Source organism: Phocoena sinus, chromosome X (genome assembly GCF_008692025.1).
Source record: "Phocoena sinus isolate mPhoSin1 chromosome X, mPhoSin1.pri, whole genome shotgun sequence".
Taxonomy (NCBI): domain Eukaryota; kingdom Metazoa; phylum Chordata; class Mammalia; order Artiodactyla; family Phocoenidae; genus Phocoena; species Phocoena sinus.
Window position 1 is genome coordinate 14,665,698 of NC_045784.1, and position 22,040 is coordinate 14,687,737.

Genomic DNA, 22,040 nt, shown 5'->3' on the forward strand with positions numbered 1-22,040 from the left:
AATGGGGCTATAAGGAGGGAGCTGGGGGACTGAGATCAGAACCGAGAAATTGGCTGCCTTCGAGATCTGCTCAACAGCCAAGCCCTCAACAAAGTCTCTCGAGGGCCAGGCACTGTGCTACACCTAGGATTCAGAGAGCAACAGTGTGTGGTCCTTGCCCACAAGGAATTCCTGGTCTACTGAGGGAGACAGGCAAGTAACCAGGTAATTTCAACACAGTGATATGGGGGCTCAGAGGAAAGGCACTGATGATGCCATGGAGCTTCAGGGAAGGCTCCTCAGAGGAAGCAGCATCCTAATGGATTTCAAGTTATTTAGAATCTGATTCCTCTTTTTTTCCTTTTTTTCTTAGCAGTTCTTTATGCTCAGAGCCAATAATGGCTTGAAGTGATACCAATGTTTATGTTTGTGAGACAGGGAGAGATTACTAAGAGGCGATAAAGAGAGATTTATATTTTATATTTCCTTTCCTTTCGAGTTTCAGGGCTGGGGTCTAAATTTCATTGGTCTAAGGGAATAAGCACCAAGAGTCTACTGCAGTTTCAGGCTCTAGTTGACGAATGTTCTCCTCACACCACCACCAGAAAGAAGTATTAGGGACCCATTAATCTACCTGCCTACTCCCGGCCTGGGGCAAATGAAAGGGCAGGAGGGGAGAAATTGAATGGGAAATTGAGTTGATATCTCCCTCCAGACTCCTCCCTTCCTTCTACCTTTTCCTAGCTAGTGACACCTATATTTTACTCTTCATTATGCATTTAAGAATATAAAAGCTTTTCCTTACACGGCCCATTTAGAAAAGCCCACTGTTTCCTTGCAGAGAAAAATGAGGGTGGTGCTGGAGGTGGGCACTTTAACACGGAAGACATTTATCTCAAAAAGACCTCTTGGAAGGGAGATCAAGCTGGCAGAGTAGGACGTGGAGCTCACTTTCCCCCCTACAAATACATAAAAAAATACAGCTTCACCGGGAACGACTCTCACAGGATACCAGCTGAAAGCTGTCAAAAGATCTCATACAACCAAAGCTGCAAGAAAGATCCCCACATAACCGGGTAGGACGAAAGGACAGAAAAAAAAGAAGGAATCAGGATGGGACCTGCACCCCTGGAAGGGAGCTGTGAAAGAGGAAGGGTTCCCTCACCCTGGGAACCTCCTTCGCTGGCGGGAAGGTCCGCCAGGACAAGGGAGCTGCAGGGGCCTGGAATTTGCAAGAGAGGAGTGTGCCCGGGCCGACTTGCTGCCAAGCAAGATACAGAGGGACCGGCTGACAGCTGCCGTGCTGCCACACTTCCCGGCCTGAGATGCGTGCCTGCTGGTATGCACAGCTCGTGGGTGCTGAAACTCAGGCTTCAGTGGACAGACAGACACGGGAAGAGGACTTGCTTTGGCTGCGCAGAGACATCCTGAAGAGCCTGGAGTGTGGTCTGGGCTGTAACTGGGGCTGCACACAGCACAGGGCACAGGTCCGCCAAAGGACCCCATTATCGACGCATGAAGGGCCGGGTACGGGTCCACCATAGATGCCTCACTGTCAGTGTGCTCGCTGCGGGGGTGCGGCTCCAGCCACACCAGACTTTGGGAGCACGCACGTACCGGGGCTGACGCCAGAGCCAATTATCAGCACTCCCACCACGGGGCGCAGCTCCGGCAGGCCTTGGGAGCTCATGCTTTGTGAACCTGCACACTTCAAAGGCAAGGCTGACGCTCGAGCCAATTATCAGCGCTCCCACAGCCGAGACGGGTCTCAGGGCGGCACCAGCAGCAGCGGATCTTGTGGGTGTGCACACCGGGTGGCAGGAGGCCTCACAGAGTCACAGGTCCTGGCGGACAGCTCCTGAGGAGGAACGCACAGCGGCTCCCAGAGGGAGTGCTCCGGTCCCGCCTACCTCACACTGCAGCTGAGAACCAGATCTCAGGGCCTCCCTGCCCCTGACAGGGCTGTGACAACCACAAAGCAAAGACGAGGCCCCACCCGACATACAGTGCAGGCTCTGGCCAGCACAACACCAAACACACCCCCCATCAAGGGGGAACAGTGGCCAGCACATGCTGAGGAAAGATGTGGCAGACATCCATACCAAATAGAGCCCTCACGCCAAAAATAATGGACTCACACAGTCTACCCCAGCACACTCCCACATAAAAACCGCCTTTCAAGACCACAGCAGATAACTGTTTCTCCTAAATTCGTGGAGTTAGAGAAATATAAGTAAAACGAAAATGCAGAGGAACTACTCCCAATTTAAAAGAATAAGAGAAATCCCCTGAGAGAACGATGAAACAAGCCTCGCCAGTCTACCAGGCCCTGAGTTCAAAAAGGAGGTAATAAAAATGCTAAAGAACCTAAGAAACACTACTGATAGAAATGTAGATCACTGTAACAAGGAACTATTCAATAGAAACCACGAACAGGAGCCAGTCAAAATTAGACAACTCAATTGCCAAGCTAAAAACCGAGCTAAAGTCAGTAAACAGCAGACTTAAATAAGTCTAAGTAGCAGAATGAATAAGTCATCTGGAAGATAAAATAACACAAACCACCCAATCAGAACAGCAAACAGAAAGACAAGTGAAAAAAAAAAAGTGAAAGCAACATACGAGATCCATGGGATAATATAAAGTGTGCACATAATACGGATTCCAGGAGAAGAAGAAAGAGAAAAAGGGATCGAAAATGTACCTGAAGAAATTCTGGCTGAAAACTTCCCAAACCTAAAGAAGGAAACAGATATCCAGGTACAGGAATCACAGACCATCCCAAACAAGATGAACCCAAACTGATCCACACCAAGACACGTAATTAAAATGGCAAAAGTGAAAAATAAAGAGAGGATTCTAAAGGCAGCAAGAGAAAAACAGAGTCATTTACAAGGGAATATCATAAGGCTATCAGCTGACTTCTCTACAGAAACTTTGCAGGCCAGAAGGGAGTGGCAAGATACATTCAAAGTTCTGAAAGGAAAAAACCTGCAACCTCGGATACTCTGCCCAGCAAGATTATCATTCAGAATAGAAGGAGGGAGAAAGAACTTCTCAGACGAGCAAAAAACTAAAAGAATACAGCAACACGGCAATACTCATGAAAAGATATTCAACATCACTAATTATTAGAGAAATGCAAATCAAAACTACATTGAGGGCTTCCCTGGTGGCACAGTGGCTGAGAATCCACCTGCCAGTGCAGGGGACACGGGTTCGATCCCTGGTCCGGGAATATCCCGCATGCCATGGAGCACCTAAGCCCATGCGCCACAACCGATGAGCCTGTGCTCTAGAGCCCGCGTGCCACAACTACTGAGCCTGCATGCTGCAACTGCTGAAACCCGCGTGCCTAGAGCCTGTGCTCTCAAGAGAAGCCACCGCAATGAGAAGCCCGCGCACTGCAACAAAGAGTAGCCCCTACTCGCCGCAACTAGAGGAAGCCTGTGAGCAGCAACGAAGACCCAACACAGCCAAAAATAAATCTGTAAAAATTAGTAAATAATAATTAAAAAAAACTGCATTGAGATATCACCTCACACCAGTCAGAGTGGCTATCATCAAAAAATCCAGAAACAGTAAATGCTGGAGAGGGTGTGGAGAAAAGGGAACCCTCCTACACTGCTGATGGGAATGTAAATTGGTACAGCCACTATGGAGCAGAGTATGGAGGTTCCTTAAAAAACTAAAAATAGACCTACCGTATGATCCTGCAATCCCACTCCTGGGCATATATCCAGAGAAAAACATGGTCTGAGAGGATACGTGCACCCCAATGTTCATTGCAGCACTGACAATAGCCAAGACACGCAAGCAACCTAAATGTCCATCAACAGAGGAATGCATAAAGAAGATGTGGTGTATATATACAATGGAATATTACTCAGCCATTAAAAAGAATGAAATAATGCCATCTGCAGCAACATGGATGGACCCAGAGAGTGTCATACTGACTGAAGGAAGTCAGACAGAAAAAGTGAGATAGATATCATATGATATTGCTTATATGCAGAATCTTAAAAAAAAAATGATACAAATGTACTTATTTAAGAAATCAAAACAGACTCACAGACTTAGAGAACAAACTTATGGTTCCAGGGCAAGGGTGGCTAGTCAGGGAGTTTGGGATGGACATGTACACACTGCTATACTTAAAATGGATAACCAACAAGGACCTACTGTGTAAAACAGGGGACTCTGCTCAATATTATGTAACAACCTAAATGGGAAAAGAATTTGATAAAGAATAGATACGTGCATATGTATAACTAAATCATTTTGCTGTATACCTGGAGCTAACACAACATTGTTAATCAACTATACTCCAGTATAAAATAAAAAGTTAAAAAAAGAAGAATATAGAAATACTAAGCCTATCCTAAAAGAAATATTGAAAGGTCTCCTCTAAACAGAAAAGAAGCAAGAATCTATAGGAAAGGGAAAATCAGAACAGGAAAGGCAAATATATAAAAGGACTGAAGATCACTTAAATAAGCCAGTACATAAACTTTAAAACAATCAAAAAATTTGTGAAAGCAATTATAACTATAAGGAACAACAAAAGGATAAACATGAAGACGTAAAAGAGGACATCAGAATCACATAATGTGGGAGAGGGGAGAAAGAATATGTCGTTTTTTTAGAATGTGTTTGAGCTTACACGACTATCAGTCTAAGGCAAGAAGATACAGTTACGGTTTAACATACTTGAAAACCAGGGTAACCACAAATTAAAAACATACAGTGGTCTCACAAAAGCCAGAAAGAAAGGAACTCAAGCATAATACAAAAGAAAACCATAAAACTACAAAAGGAAAAACAAAAAGAAGGAACAAAGAAGAAATACAAAATCAACTGGAAAACAAGGTTTAAAATGGCAATAAATACATACTTATCAATAATTACTTTAAATGTCAATAGACTAAATGCTCTGATAAAAAGACACAGATTGGCAGATTGGATAGTAAAACAAGAACCTACAATCTGCTGCCTATAAGAGACCCACTGTAGGGTTAAAGACATGCATAGATTGAAAGTGAGGGGATGGAAAAAGATATTTCATGCAAATGGAAATGACAAGAAAGCGAGGGTAGCGATACTCATATCAGAAAAAATAGACTTTAAAACAAAGGCCATGAATAAAGACAAAGAAGGACCCTGTATTAATGATAAAAGGATCAATATAAGAAGAGGATGATATTACACTCATTAACGTATATGTATGCAATATAGGAGCACCTAAATACATGAAACAAATACTAACAGACATAAAAGGAGAAACTGATGGGAATACGATAGTAGCAGGAGATTTTAACACCCCACTGACATCAATGGACAGATCTTCCAAACAGAAAATCAATAAGGCAACAGAGACTCTAAATTACACATTACAACAGACTTAATTGATATCTACAGGACACTACATCCAAGAAAACCAAAATACACACTCTTTTCAAGTACACATGGAACATTCTCTAGGGTAGACCACATACTAAGACACAGAACAAGCCTCAACAAATTTAAGAGAAAAGAAATTACCTCAAGCATCTTCTCTGACCACAATGGCATGAAACTAGAAATCAAACACAGAAAGAAAAATGAGAAAAAAATGATTACATAGAGACTAAACAACATGCTACTAAAAAAAATGAGTCAACAATTAAATCAAAGAGAAAATTTTTAAAAATACCTCAAGACAAAGGAAAATAAAAACACATGGGCTTCCCTGGTGGCGCAGTGGTTGAGATTCCACCTGCCAATGCAGGGGACGTGGGTTCGTGCCCCAGTCCAGGAAGATACCACATGCCGCGGAGCGGCTAGGCCCGTGAACCATGGCCGCTGAGCCTGTGCTCCGCAACGGGAGAGGCCACAACAGTGAGAGGCCCGCGTACCACACACACACACACACACACACACACACACACACACACACACAAACACACACAAAGCCCACAGCCATCCGAAATCTATGGGATGCAGTCCTGAGAGAGAAGCTTCCAGCAATACACGTTTTCCTCAAAAAATAAGAAAAATCTCAAACAACCTAACCTTCCACCTAAAAGGATTAGAAAAGAACATACAAAACCTAAAGTCAGCAGACGGAAGGAAATAAAGATCAGAGAGGAAATAAATAAAATAGAATTACAAATAATAAAAAAGTCAATAAAACCAAGAGCTGTTTTTTGAAAGGGTAAAACAAAATCGATGAACCTCTAGCCAGGCTCACCAAGAACAAAAGAGAGAGGACCCAAATAAACAAAATAAGAAATGAAAGAGAAACAACAACCAATACCGCAGAAGCACAAAAAATCTTAAGAAAAAAACCATGAACAGTTTATATGCCAACAAAATGGACAACCTAGAAGAAACTGACAAGTTTCTAGAAACATACAGCCTGCCAAAACTGAATCAAAAAGAAACAGATAATTTGAACAGCCCGATCACTAGAAGTAAAATAGAATCTGTATAAAACAACAACAACAACAACAACAACAAACCTCCCTGCAAACAAAAGTCTAGGACCAGATGGCTTCACTGGGGAATTCTACCAAACAAAAAGAAGAACTCATACCTATCTTTCTCAAACTATTCCAAACGACTGAAGAGGAGGGAACACTCCCAAAATCATTCTATGAAGCCACTATCCATCACCCTTATACCAAAACCAGACAACGATACTACAAAAAAACAAAATCACAGGTCAGTATCTTTGATGAATATAGATGGAAAATTCCTCAACAAAATATTAGCAAACTGAATCCAACAACACATAAGAAGGATCATACACCATGATCAAGTTGGATTCATTCCAAGGTCACAAGGATGGTTCAACATACACAAATCAATCAACATGATACACCGTATCAACAAAAGAAAAGACAAAAACAACATGATCATCTCAATAGATGCAGAAAAAGCATTTGATAAAATTCAACATCCATTCATGATAAAAATTCTCACCAAAGCAGGTATAGAGGGATCATATCTCAACATAATAAAATCCATTTACAACAAACCCACAGCGCATATAATACTCAACAGTGAAAAGGTGAAATCCTTCCCACTAAATTCTGGAACAAGATAAGGATGCCCACTCTCACCGCTTCTATTCAACACAGTATTGGAAGTCCTAGCCACAGCAGTCAGACAAGAAAAAGAAATAAAAGGTATCCAAATTGGAAGGGAAGAGATAAAATTGTTATTGTACGCAGATGACATGACACTCTATATAGAAGACCCTAAAGACTCCACACAAAAACTGTTAGAATAAATGAATTCAGCAAGGTAGCAGGATACAAGATCAATATACAGAAATCTGTTGCATTTCTTTATACTAACAATGAAATATCAGAAAGAGAAAGTAAAAAAACAATCCCGTTTGCAATTGTGCAAAGGGCTTCCCTGGTGGCACAGTGGTTAAGAATCCACCTGCCAACGCAGGGGACACGGGTTCGAGCCCTGGCCTGGGAAGATCCCACATGCCGCGGAGCAACTAAGCCCGTGCGCCACAACCACTGAGGCTGCGCTCTAGAGCCTGTGTGCCACAACTGCTGAGCCCCCATGCCACAACTACTGAAGCCTGCACACCTAGAGCCTGTGCTCTGCAACAAGAGAGGCCACCGCGATGAGAAGCCCGTGCACTGCAACAAAGAGTAGCCCCCGCTCGCCGCAACTAGAGAAAGCCCACACGCAGCAATGAAGACCCAAAGCAGCCAAAAAGATAAAATAAAATAAATTTAAATAAATAAATAAAACCTAACCAAAGAGATGAAAGACCTATACGCTGAGAACTATAAAACACTGATAAAGGAAACTGAAAATGATACGAAGAAATGGAAAGCTATCCCATGCTCTTGGATTGGAATAATTAATATTGTTAAAACAGCCATACTACCCAAAGCAATCTACAGATTCCACATGATCTCTATCAAATTACCCGTGATATTTTTCACAGAGCTAGAACACAGAATCCTAAAATTTATATGGAACTACAAAAGACCAAGAATTGCCAAGGCAACTCTGAGGGAAAAGAACAAAGCTGGAGGCATAACCCTCCCAGATTTCAGACAATACTGCAAAGCTACAGTAATCCAAACAGCATGGTATTGGTACAAAAACAGACATATAGATCAAAAGAACAGAATAGAGATCCCAGAAATAAACCCACACACCTACAGTCAATTAATCTTCAACAAAGGAGGCAAGAATATACAGTGGAGAAAAGACAGTCCCTTCAGCAAGTGGTGTTGGGAAAGCTGGACAGCCTCATGTAAATCAGTGAAGTTAGAACACAACCTCACACCATACACAAAAATAAACCTAAAATGGCTTAAAGACTTAAACATAAGATATGACACCATAAAACTCCTGGAAGAGAACATAGGCAAAACATTCTCGGACATAAATTGTAGTAATGTTTTCCTAGATCAGTCTCCCAAGGTAAAAGAAGTAAACGCAAAAATAAATAAATGGAACCTAGTCAAACTTACAGGCTTTTTCACAGCAAAGCAAACCATAAACAAAATGAAAAGACAACCTGCAGACTGGGAAAAAATATTTGCAAACGATGAGAACGACAAGGGCTTAATTTCCAAAATATACAGACACCTCATACAACTCAGTATCAAAAAACAAACAAACAACCCAATCAATAACTGGGAAGACCTAAATAGACATTTCTCCAAAGACGACATACAGTTGGCCAACAGGCACATGAAAAAATGCTCAACATCGCTAATTATTGGGAAAATGCAAATTAAAACTACAAGGAGTTATCACCTCACACCAGTCAGAATGGCCATCATCAAAAAGTCTAAAAATAATAAATGCTGGAGATGGTGTGGAGAACAGGGAACCCTCCTATGCCGTTGGTGGAATGTAAATTGGTGCAGCCACTATGGAGAACAGTATGGAGGTTCCTTAAAAAACTAAAAATAGAGTTACCATATGATCCAGCAAACCCACTCCTGGGCATATACCTAGACACAACTATAATTCAAAAAGATACATGCACTGCTATGTTCATTGCAGCACTATTTACAACAGCCAAGACATAGAAGCAACCTGAGAGTCCATCAATAGATGAATGGATAAAGAAGATGTGGTGTATATACAATGGAATATTACTCGGCACTAAAAAAGAATGAAATATTGCCATTTGCAGCAACATGGATGGACCTAGAGATTATCATACCAAGTAAGTCAGACAGAGAAAGACAAATATTATATGATATCACTTATGTGTGGAATCTAAAAAAAAAAATACAAATTCATTTATTGACCAAACAGAAACAGACTCATAGACATAGAAAACAAACTTATGGTTACCAAAGGGGAAAGGGGAGGCGGAGGGATAAATCAGGAGTATGGGATTAACAGATACACAGCACTATATATAAAATAGATAAACAACAAGGATTTACTGTATAGCACAGGGAACTATATTCAGCATCTTGTAATAACCTATATTGGAAAAGAATCTGAAGCTGTATGCCTGAAACTAACACAGTATTGTATTCCATCGGTTTTTTTCCTTAATTAATTTATTTTTCGCTGCATTGGGTCTTCATTGCTGCGTGCAGGCTTGTCTCCAGTTGCGGCGAGCGGGGGCTACTCTTTGTTGCGGTGCACGGGCTTCTCATTGCGGTGGCTTCTCTTGTTGTGGAGCGTGGGCTTCAGTAGTTGTGGCTCGCAGGCTTGGCTGCTCTGTGGCATGTGGAATCTTCCCGGACCAGGGCTCGAACCCGTGAACCCTTTATTGGCAGGCAAATTCTTAACCACTGCCCCACCAGGGAAGTCCCACAATATTGTAAATCAACTATATAATTTATTTTTAAGTCTTCCTGATGAACAATGGCTATGGTGGCAGTTTAGCAAAGACCACCTATGTGGGGTTGAGGACTTTTCTCTGGTTGTGAATGGGAGTCAACATTTGTCTAAAGAATCCCAAGCAGGGCTTCCCTGGTGGCGCAGTGGTTGAGAATCTGCCTACTAATGCAGGGGACACGGGTTCGAGTCCTGGTCTGGGAAGATCCCACATGCCGCGGAGCAACTAGAGCCGTGAGCCACAACTACTGAGCCTGCGCATCTGGAGCCTGTGCTCTGCAACGAGAGGCCGCGATAGTGAGAGGCCCGTGCACCGCGATGAAGAGTGGCCCCCGCTTGCCACAACTAGAGAAGCCCTCGCACAGAAACTAAGACCCAACACAGCCAAAAATAAATTAATTAATTAAGGAGCCAGATTAAAAAAAAAAAAAAAAAAGAATCCTAAGCAAAGGTAGGTGAGAAATACTGCCACATTTTCCTGACACAGACAAAGTCGGCAGTTGAGGCAGGGAGGCCCACAGCCAGGCCAGTCAGACATGGACAGAAATCAGAAGGCTCAAGAGTGCTCAGGTACTGGTTTAGAGTACAGCACACTGACTACAGCAAAGAGGAAAGAGGCCAGCATTAGGGCAGCCAGTGTAAATAGGCAACAGGACCAGAGAACGACCTAACAGCAAGGGCACAGCGAGGGCACTAACTAACTACACAGCCCATGGGAAAGGTAGGGCTTTAAAGTACATTCTACTGTTACAAAAGCAGACCTTAACGAAAGCATTAATTTGTTCTTCCTTTCAGTCACTCCACAAACATTTATTGAGAACCCACTGTATCACAGGCACAGCAGGGCACTGCAACAGAAAGCTGAATATAATCTCTGTTGTCCAGGGGCAGCCTTCTACAAAAGAGGCAGACATATAGAGAGATCCTGATGTTTATCAATACAATGAGAGAGATGAAATGGCCACTGGCACTACAGGGCCTTCAGAGGAAGGGCCTCTGACGCCACCTGAGAGGGTCAGTGTAGTTAGCTGTTTCCTAACACGGGTAAACGAATTAGTGTCTTATGAGTAGCCAAATATTCTATATTATCAACGTCCAAAGAATTAGAATGTGATAAAATGTAATTATAATCAAATACTATCAAATCCCAGCAGTCTTGCTCTGATTAGCGAGGTGTGTTTGGACCTTCTAGAGCTTACAGGTCAAGAAGTGGTCAAGAGCAGAGCCCTGGGGCCAAGTGTGTACCACTGACAGCTCGGCAATGACTTAGCCTCCCTGATTGGTTTAGGCATCTGCAGGAGAGGGACACTATCAGTGCCTACTTCGTGCAGTTGTCAAGATAACGCACCTAAAAGCTTTTGCAAAGCATCTTTGATGCATGGCGATTGCTCAATAAATATTGGGTATCATAATTATTATCGCAGACGTGCTGAGTAATGGCAACTTTAAACAACACAAGACAGATTAAGACATCTGCTGCACAAATTTCTACCTTGGTCATATTGGGTGGGAGTCACGAGATTTCAGGCCCTAGGCATGAGTGTGGGCTGGGTTTTGGCAGGCAGGGAAGCCTTTGGTGTGGCCAGTATGTTGGGTAGGACGTGCTCTGGGGCTCACTGAGACACCCAGAAAGCTAAGCTGTGCTCTTGATGTCTCAGTGATTCTTGTCAATGAGTCAGGACCACTTCATCGCACACATGGAAATTTCTTGGTTTTTCCCAGAAGTACCTTTCTTCCTAAATCAGACCACTGTCACCATTGGGATTTCTTTACTTTCTTAGGAACACAGGATTTGAAAGCCATCTGAGTGTTGTGGGTGACAGAGCGTAGATGGGTACAACGGTGTTCAGGCCACAGGCTCTGTTTTTAAAAAATGTAATAAAGAAATAAATGAATAAGGCCCTGATGTGTAGGACTCTCCAGTTTCTGTGATATATATACTCCCACCGTAGCCTATTTCAAGCTACCAACAGTTTAAAAACTGGCCTGCAAAATTCCTGAACACATAGCAATCCGGGCCCCTGAGCCAATGTGAGCTGGCACCATCACCCACTGGATGGCTGTGAGCATCTGTCGCTACCACCCTGGGAGGCTCTGGTGTGTCTGTGCCTAAGGTCCACTCCAGGACTGATGTCAGCAGATCTTGCACCATTGTTATAGTTTTTTTTTTTTTTTTTTTTTTTTGCTCATGTTGTTTTGAAACGAGGCATGTTGAGAAATATACTACTTTTTCCAAACTTAGAGCGAACCATCTTGTACAATGATTATGAGATGGACCCACTGAAATGTAGGTGTCCAACTTCATGTGAAGTGAAAGTTTAGTTCAGAACCATTCTGAAAAGCTTATTTGGTATACAAATGAGCTGGATTAGCAAAAACCCACTTTTTTCAAGCCTTTTGCTCATCCTCCCAAGGGGGAAAGAGAAATTGAAAATGCCAAGTATGTTTCTGTATTATCGCTTTTTCTGCCCCCAGAACACCGGAGCCGGAGCGATCGCCGCGAGCAGAGAGCTGCTGCACCCCTTTCCGTAGTAGCTCCTCCACTGCCCGCCTACCCCCCAGCTCACAGCCAGAGAAGACGCGAACTTAAGGACCGGCACTTCTTAACGGTGAGCTTGATGGCCAGGCGGCAGCCCTGTACCTGCTCGGCGGGAAGTATGAGCGGGTCTTGGGCGTCAGTTTCACTCCTCCTACTGAAGGAGACTGGGCTGCCTGAAAGAGCTAATCATGGGCATTTGAAAACTGAATTTTTCCCCTTTCATTCCTGAAAGGAATGCCTCTCTTTGGGGGAACAGAGTGGGGATACAGATTTTTTTTAAAAAGTGTAATTGGCTGCACAATGCAGTAAAGCAATAATAGTTAAGGACTCTAAAATCAGGGAAATTAGGAATATTGGATTAGCAGATACACACCACTATATATAAAAAAGATAAACAACAAGGATTTATTGCATAGCACAGGGAACTCTTTTCAATATTTTGTAATAACCTATAATGGAAAAGAATCTGAAGAAAAAAAATATGAAACTGAATCACTGTGTTGTATAACCGAAACTAACATAATATTGTAAATCAACCATCCTTCAATAAAAAATAAATAAAATAAAATCAGGGGAAAAATTGCTTCAAATCCTAATTCTTCTGCACACAAGCTGCAAGATTTAGGGCAGGTTATTTACCTTCCTTGTGCTCAGTTCCCTCATCTGTAATATGGGGATATTAACAGTAACTAGCTTATAGGGTTTGAGGCTTAAATGAAATAAGGCATGGAAAGAACTTAGCACAATGCCCAACATAGAGTAAGACCTCAGTAAATGTTAACTGCTGCAACCACTACTATTATTACTAGTCAGGCGATCGTGTGGCTGACTAGGTAGGGTGAACTGAGAAAGAACTTACATGATGTGAAAAATTACCATTTGAGGATGAATCATCTCGTAATTTCATGCTTCCCCCATTCTATAAGGGAGGGTGCTCTTCTGAGTAACCAGTTACCAGAGTGATGTCATCACCACTGGTGATGTCAGCCTTGCCTGGGTGGGTGTGGCTGTAACTCAGCTCAAGCCCCCAAGTATGGATCAGAGATGATGAAGCTGAGACCAGCTCAGAATACCTGGAAACACCATTACCCCAGGTGTGCCTTCTGAGGGCTCAGTGGGGACAGGTGAGCCCTTTGTGCCTCTGAGTAGGGCACCACTGAGGTGAGAGACTATGGTTTCTGTGACCAAATCAGCCTACACAGCCTGCCTGAATGGGTAGACCCCTGCACCCTTGTCATGCCAGTTTGAGGCCCTAAGTCTAAAGAAGTTACAATAGTGTAGGTAGAAGTTGAGGTTTTTATTTGAAATTAAGGTTGTATATATAATTATAAACCCTGTACCCTTATGGCTTTACAATATGCAAATTAGATGCAAAATATTTGGGTCACATGATGCCAGACACCAAGCTGAGAACAGATTTCATCTAAATGACTCTCATGATATATCCAGATAGAACAGTGAGTGATATTGAACAGTACACATTTTTCCGACTCGTGGCTGGACAGTAGGTTTCATGTCCCTCAGGCTCATCAAGTGTCTACTAAGTGCCATGTCAAACTCACCATACTGCTGCAATGCAGCCCAGGGATAAGAAAGGAAGGCAAGAGTCTCTTATGGCTTTCTGGGTCTTTATATAGAGCAGTTACAACATGCTAGTGATTTGTCATAAAAGCCCTGCTCGACAAAAGTTCCTATTAAGCTCAAATCTGCTTGCTGCAGCATTTGCTTTTAATGAGGCATTTTCTGCATAAAAATGCTAAAAATATTTTTCCCATTCATTATAATATGTTTTGTGGCTCATTAAGCTGGCTTTCTTGGCGGGGGGCGGGGGGAGAGAAGAATGTTAAGCATTTACAGAAATGACATAAAAATATTACCCTTTGTCTTAATCTGCATAATTTTTAATAATGTCTAAATACCAAAATAAGACTATAGGAAAAAGCTTAAAATAATGAATAGCAATGAGTGTGCTTCATTTTCCCAACAAACATTAATAAGAGGTCATACTTATGTAAACCAGAAAATTTACCCATCTCAATAATAGTTAGTATTTCTAAGTAATTTGGGGAAATTTTAACTGTTCCATTTGTTTGACTGAGTTTCGGTCACCAAGGTCATTGGAAGATTTCCATTCAAGTTGAATCCCTCAGACCTGGAGCTGACTCCGACTAGAACACAGTTCTATACATTAAGCTTTGTTTACAAAGGCTGTATACTGCTGCAAGAGAAAAGGCTGTAGGTATAGGGATAGGAAATTTGTAGCCAAATTGCTAGACAGACGTTTTCGTAAACAGCCACTCTTCTTTCCTTTACGAGACTTCAGTTAAACCATTTTTCTCCCTTTAAAAAAGCATTCATAATGAGATTCTGATATACACTCGTCCACAATTCTATAAACTGTTATACTGTACTTTGGTCATTAAAGACATGATCTGTGAAGCCAAACTGCCTGGAATTGAAGACCAAGCTCTACCATTTACGAGCTATGTGACCCTGGACAAGTTAACCATTTCAGTGTCTTGGGGATAATGAGAGATAGTACCTTATAAGTTTAAAACAAGGATTGAATGTGTTAATACATGTAAACAGTACCTGACACATAAAAAGCACTTAATATGTATTAGACATCATCATCATCATTATTATGATTAGGCAATCCAAGTCCCTGAGGTATCAGTGATATAGTGATAAGACCATGGGTCCAACTAGGCTTAAATCCCAGCTCTGTAAGCTGAAAATTCAAGGGCTGTCTCCTAATGAAAGCCCATATGGAAGTCCTCCCTCATCAAGGGTGGCAAAGGAGGTGATTTCAGGCCCAGATGGTTTCACAGAGGAATTCTACTAAACTTTCAAAGTCCAGATAATCTCAACGCTCTATAAGTTGTTTCAGCACATTGAAAATGAAGAACTTCTCCATTTCTTTTATGAAACTTTTCTGAAGGTTTGATACCTAAACCTGATAAAGATAGGAGGGAGGGAGGGAGGGAGGGAGGGAGGGAGGGAGGGAGGGAGGGAAGGGAGGGAGGGAGGGAGGGAGGACAGACCAATATCAACTCATGATTATTGATGCAAAAATGCTAAATTAAATGTGAGCAAACAGAATACAATATCATACTGAGAAATTAATATACCGTGACTAAATGGGATTTATTCCAGGAATGGAAGGTTGGTTCAATATTAGGAAATCTATTAGTATCATATACTATATTAATAGATCTAAAGGGGGAAAATCCATATGATTACTTCCACAGATGGTGGAAAGGCCTTAAATAAAATTCAAGACCTATTCTTTATAAAAAGACTTGAGAAAATAGGAATTCAATGGTACTTCATTAACAGGATAAAATATATATGCCTTAGTCCTAAAGCCAGTATCTAACTTAATGGGGAAACATTAGAGGCATTTCCATTAAAATCAGAAACAAGGCAAGGATACTCACTATCTGCTACTAATTAGCATTATATTAGAGGGATTAATCAATGCAGTTGGACAAAATAAATCAATTACAGGCATAAGAATTGGTAAAGAAGAAGCAAACCTGTATCTAGTTGCAAATGATGTGATACTATACCAGGAAAATTCTAGAGAATCAATTATAAAACTAATTTCAACAATAAAAGAATTCAATAAGTAGCAGGATAAAAACACAAAAATCAATATCCTTCACTTACACAAAGGATAGACAATTAGAAGACCTAGTGTTATAGAAAACTCCATTTACAGCAATAACAAAGAAGGTTAAATACTTAGGAATTAATTTATCACAAATGTGCAGAACCTATATTAGGAAATTTGAAAGCATTCCTAGAAGACACAAAATTATACTTTCTCAAGTGGAAGGACACCCCTTGTTCTTGGATAGAATGATTCAGCACTATAAACAAGTCAGTTCTAAATAAATTTATAAGTTTAACACAATCCCAATAAAAATTACCAATAAGCTTTTTTAAAAATGGAGTTTGACCCATTGATACTAAAGTTCTTATGGAGAAATAAACATACAACAGCCAAAGGGAATTTGGGCCAAGATGGCAGAGTAGGAAGACCCTGAGCTCACCTCCTCTCACAAGCACACCCAAACCACAACTATCTGCAGAACCATCTATGAAAAAGACCAAAACCTATCCGAAAAGATCTTTAACAACTAAGACATAAAGAAGGAACCACAACAAGATGGGCAGGAGGGGCAGACTTCTCATATAATCAAGTCCCATACCCCCAGATGAGTGACCCACAAACTGGAGAATAATTATATTGCAGGGGTTCTCCCACAGGAGAGTTCTGAGCCCCATATCAGGCTCCCCAGCCCAGGGGTCCTGCAATGCTCTGGGAAGATGAGCCGCCAAAGCACTTGGCTTTGAAGGCCAATGGGGTTTAATTCCAGGAGTCCCAAAGGGCTGCAGAAAATAGAGACTTCACTTTATTTATCTGATTGCACCAGGTCTTAGTTGCGGCAAGCGGGCTCCTTAGTTGCGGCACACGGGCTCCGTAGTTGTGGCATGAGAACTCTTAGTTGCAGCATGCATGTGGGATCTAGTTCCCTGACCAGGGATCGAACCCAGGCCACCTGCATTGGCAGCACGGAGTCGTATCCACTGCGCCACCAGGGAAGTCCCGACACCACTTTTAAAGGGCGCACACAAAACCTCATGTGCACCAGGACCCAGGGCAAAAGCAGTAACTTCATAGGAGCCAGGGCCAGAACTACCTGCTGGTCTTGAAGAGTCTCCCAAAGAGGTGGGGGGCAGCTGTGGCTCACCCTGGCGACATAGACACTGGCAGCAGCCATATTTGGGAGCTTTTTCTACCCCGTGGAAGCCAGTGCTAGTGGGTGCCATTAGCTCATTAGCACCAAGACCTGGCCCCACCCAACTGCCTGTAGGTACCAGTGCTGGGACAGCTCAAGCCAAATAACTAACTGGGTGGGGACACAGCCCCACCCATCAGCAGATAGGCTGCCTAAATAGACTTCCTGAGCTCACAGCCACCTCTAGACGTGGCCCTGCCCACCAGAGGGCCAAGACCCAGCTCCGCCCACCAGCTGGCAGGCACTGGCCTTCCCCTCCAGGAAGCCTGCACTAGCCACTAGACCAGCCTCACCCACCAGGGGGCAGATACCAGATGCCAGAAACCCACAATCCCATAGCCTGCAGACCCAGCCAGCCAAAAGCAGGCCAGACCCAACCCTGGGACAAGCTGGGCCCCGGCCCTGCCCACTAGCAGGCCAACACAAGTTTTGGGACACCCCAAACCTCATACCCAATTGTGTCAGGAACTGGCCCCTCCTACCCAACAGTGATCTGACAGCACTCTGGGATCCCTGGACCCTGCAGCCAGTGTTCAGGACCAGGCTCTGCCTACTAGGAGTCCAGCACTAACCCCAGGACCTGGCTTCACCCACCACTGGCGGGGGAGAATAGCCCCTGAGTCTTCTGGACCCTGATTCCTCCCACCAGTGAGCCAGCACTAGCCCCAGGGCCCCCTGGGGTTCTGCAGTCAGCCACCTCATGACCAGGCCCACCAACCAGCAGCATCCACACAAGGCAGGGCCTGGCAACCAATCACACTAGAGGCCGACCAAGCCTACCAGACCACCCAGACAGTCAGCCCACCACAACAGAAGGACCCACGCAGCCCTCTTAGGGGGAATCCCTAGAGCATGTAGCTTGGGTGACGAGAGGGGAGTGTGCTGCAGGGATGCATAGGACTTGTCCTACAGAAGGCCACTTCTCCAAGGTTGAGAAACATAACTAACCTACTACATACATAAAAATACCAACAGCAACTTAAAACAAAATGAGGTGGCAGAGGAACGTGTTCCAGATGAAGGAACAAGAAAAAACCCCAGAAAGAACTAAGGGAAGTGGAGATAGGCATTCTACCTGAGAAAGGCATTCTACCTGAGAAAGAATTCAGAGTAATGATTGTAAAGATGATTAAAGAACTCGGGATGAGAATGGATGCATAAAACAAGTTAGAACTTTTCAACAAAGAGTTAGAAAATATAAAGAACAACAAAACAGAGATGAAGAATAACTGAAATGAAAAATACACCAGAAGGAATCAATAGTAGACTAAATGATACTGAGGAACAGATCAGTGAGCTGGAAGACAGAGTAGTGGAAATCACTGCCACTGAACAGAAAAAAAGGAAAAAGAATAAAAAGAAATGAGGACAGTTTTAGAGACCTCTGGGACAACATCAAGCATACTAAAATTCACATTAAGTTCCAGCAGGAGAAGAGAGAGGAAAAGAGCCTGAGAACATATTTGAAAACCTAGTAGCTGAAAAATTCCCTAACCTGGGAAAGGAAACAGTCACCTAAGTCTAGAAAGCGCAGAGTCCCATACAGTAGAACCCAAAGAGGAACACACCAAGACACATTGTAATTAAAATGACAAAAATTAAAGATAAAGAGAGAATATTAAAAGCAGCAAGGGAAAAACAACAAGTAACATACGAGGGAACTCCCAAAAGGCTATCAGCTGATTTTTCAGCAGAAACTCTGCAGGCCAGGAGGGAATGGCACAATATACTCAAAGTGATGAAACAGAAAAACCTACAACCAAGCATACTCTACCCAGCAAGGCTCTCCTTCAGATTTGATAGAGATCAAATGCTTTACAGACAAGCTAAAAAGAGTTCAGCACCACCAAACCAGCTTTACAACAAATGTTAAAGGAACTTCTCTAGGTGAAAAAAGAAAAGGCCACAATTAGAAACAAGAAAATTACAAAATGAAACAGCTCACCAGTAAAGGCAAACATACAGTAAAGGTAGGCAATCATCCACACACAAAGCTAGCAGGGAGGTTAAAGACAAAAGTAATAAAATCATCTATATCCACAATAAGCAGTTAAGGGATACACAAAATAATTACATATAAAATATGATATCAAAAATAGTAATTGTGGGAATTCCCTGGTGGTCTAGTGGTTAGGACTCTGCACTTCTAATGCAGGGGGCACGGGTTCGATCCCTGGTTGGGGAGCTAAGATTCCACAAGCCTTGTGGCCAAAAGAAAAAAGAAAAAGTAATCATGAGGGGAGGAGAATACAAATGCAGGGTCTTTAAAATTTATTTGAAATTAAGAGATAAGCAACTTAAAACAATCACACACATACACACACACACACACACACACACACACACACACACACACACACACACACATATATAGACTGCTATACAAAAACCTCATGGTATCTGCAAACCAAAAATCTGTAATAGATATACACACACAAAAGGAAAAAGGAATCCAAACATAATGCTAAAGACAGCCATCAAATCACAAGAGAAGAGAGCAAAAGAAGAAGAAAAGAAGACCTATAAAAACAAATCCAAAGCAACAAAATGGCAATAAGAACATATATATCAATAATTACCTTAAATATAAGTAGACTAAATTATCCAACCAAAAGACACAGTGGCTGAATGGATACAAAAACAAGACCCGTATATATGCTGCAACAAGAGCATCACTTCAGATCTAGAGACACACACAGACTAAAAGTTAGACAATGTAAAAAGGCATTCCATGCAAGTGGAAATCAAAAGAAAGTCAGCATAGCAATAAGTATATCACACAAAATAGACTTTAAAATAAAGGCTGTTACAAAAAAGGACACTACATAATGATCAAGGGATCAATCCAAGAAGATCTAACAATTGTAAATATATATGCACCCAACAGAGGAGCACCTAAATATATAAAGCAAATATTTACAAACATAAAAGGAGAAATCGACAGTAACACAGTGACAGTAGAGGACACTAACACCCCACTCACATCAACGGACAGATCAGCCAGACAGAAAATCAATAAGGAAACTGGCCTTAAATGACATGTTAGACCAGACAAACTTAATTGATATACAGAGCATTCCATCCAAAAGCAGCAGAATACACTCTTTTCAAGTGCACACAGAACATGCTCCAGAATAGATCACACGCTAGGCCACAAAACAAGCCCTAGTAAATTTAAGAAAACTGAAATCTTATCAAGCATCTTTTCTGACCAAAACGCTATGAGACTAGGTATCAACTACAAGAAAAAAACTGCAAAAAACACAAACACATGGAGGCTAAACAATATGCTACTAAACAACCAATGGCTAACTGAAGAAATCAAAGAGGAAATAAATACGTAGAGACAAATGACAATGAAAACACAACGATCCAAAACCTAAGGGATGCAGCAAAAGCAGTTCTAAGAAGGAAGTTTATAGCAATACAATCTTACCTCAGGAAACAAGTAAGATCTCAAATAAACAAGCTAAACTTACACTTAAAGCAACTAGAGAAAGAAGAACAAACAAAACCCAAAGTTAGTAGCAGGAAAGAAATCATAAACATCAGAGCAGAAATAAATGAAACAGAGACTAAAAAATAATAGAAAAGATCAATGAAAGTGAAAGCTGGCTCTCTGAAAAGACAAACAAAATTGACAAACCTTTAGCCAGACTCATCAAGAAAAAATGGGAGAGGGCCCATATCAATAAAATCAAAATTAAAAAGGAGAAGTTACAATCAACACCACAGAAATGCAAAGGATCATAAGAGACTACTATGAACAGCTATATGCCAATAAAATGGACAACCTAGAAGAAATGGACAAACTCTTAGAAAGGTACACTATCCCAAGACTGAACCAGGAAGGAATAGAAAATATGAACAGACCAATTACCAGTAATGAAATTGAATCAGTAATTTTAAAACTCCCAAAAAACAAAAGTCTAGGACCAGATGGCTTCCCACGTGAACTCTACCAAACATTTAGAGAAGGGTTAAGACCCATGCTTCTCAAACTATTCCAAAAAACTGCAAGGGAAGGAGCACTTCCCAACTCATTCTATGAGGCCAGCATCACCCTGATACCAAAACCAGACAAAGATATCACGAAAAAAGAAAATTACAGGCCAATATCACTGATGAACATAGATGCAAATATCCTCAATAAAATGTTAGCAAACCAAATCCAACACTACATTAAAAAGATCATACACCATCATCAAGTGGGATTTATCCGAGGGATGCAAGGATTTTTCAATATCTCCAAATCAATCATTGTAACACACTACATTAACAAATTGAAGAATAAAAACCATATGATCATCCCAATAGATGCAGAAAAATCTTCTGATAAAATTCAACATCCGTTTATGATAAAAAAAAAAAAAAACTTCTCCAGAAAGTGGGCATAGAGGGAATATAACTCAACATAATAAAGGCCATACATGACAAACCCACAGCTAACATCGTACTCAGTGGTGAAAAGCTGAAAGCATTTCCTCTAAGATAAGGAACAAGACAAGGACGTTCACTCTTGCCACTTTTATTCAACATAGTTTTGGAAATACTAGCCATAGCAATCAGACAAGAAGAAGGAATTCAAATTGGAAAGGAAGAAGTAAAACTGTCACTGTTTGCAGATGACATGATACTATACATAGAAAATCCTAAAGATGCCACCAGAGAAGTACTGGAGCTCATCGATGAATTCGGTACAAAATTGAAGTACAGAAATCTGTTGCATTTCTATACACTAATAACGAACTATCAGAAAGAGAAATAAAGGAAACAATCCCACTTACCACTGCATCAAAAGGAATAAAATAACTAGGAGTAAACCTACCTAAGGAGGTAAAAGACCTGTACTTGGAAAACTGTAAGGCACTGATGAAAGAAACTGA

General features: G+C 41.7%; 1 protein-coding gene, 1 long non-coding RNA gene and 1 other non-coding gene across 7 annotated transcripts in view; 2 read left to right on the plus strand and 1 right to left on the minus strand.

Moving 5' to 3' along the window:
• Positions 1–22,040, plus strand: part of NHS (NHS actin remodeling regulator) — a 340,931-nt gene that overhangs the window by 282,861 nt on the left and 36,030 nt on the right. For all 4 annotated transcript variants that reach the window (XM_032618770.1, XM_032618769.1, XM_032618773.1 and 1 more), the window contains one exon: positions 12,283–12,416. In XM_032618770.1, the coding sequence (XP_032474661.1) occupies positions 12,283–12,416 (134 nt within the window). The remainder of the gene's footprint in view (positions 1–12,282; positions 12,417–22,040) is intronic.
• Positions 1–22,040, minus strand: part of LOC116746983 — a 78,170-nt gene that overhangs the window by 16,169 nt on the left and 39,961 nt on the right. The window lies entirely within an intron of this gene.
• On the plus strand, positions 19,267–19,339 carry TRNAR-UCU. Its single transcript has one exon. It is a non-coding gene; the product is annotated as a tRNA-Arg (tRNA).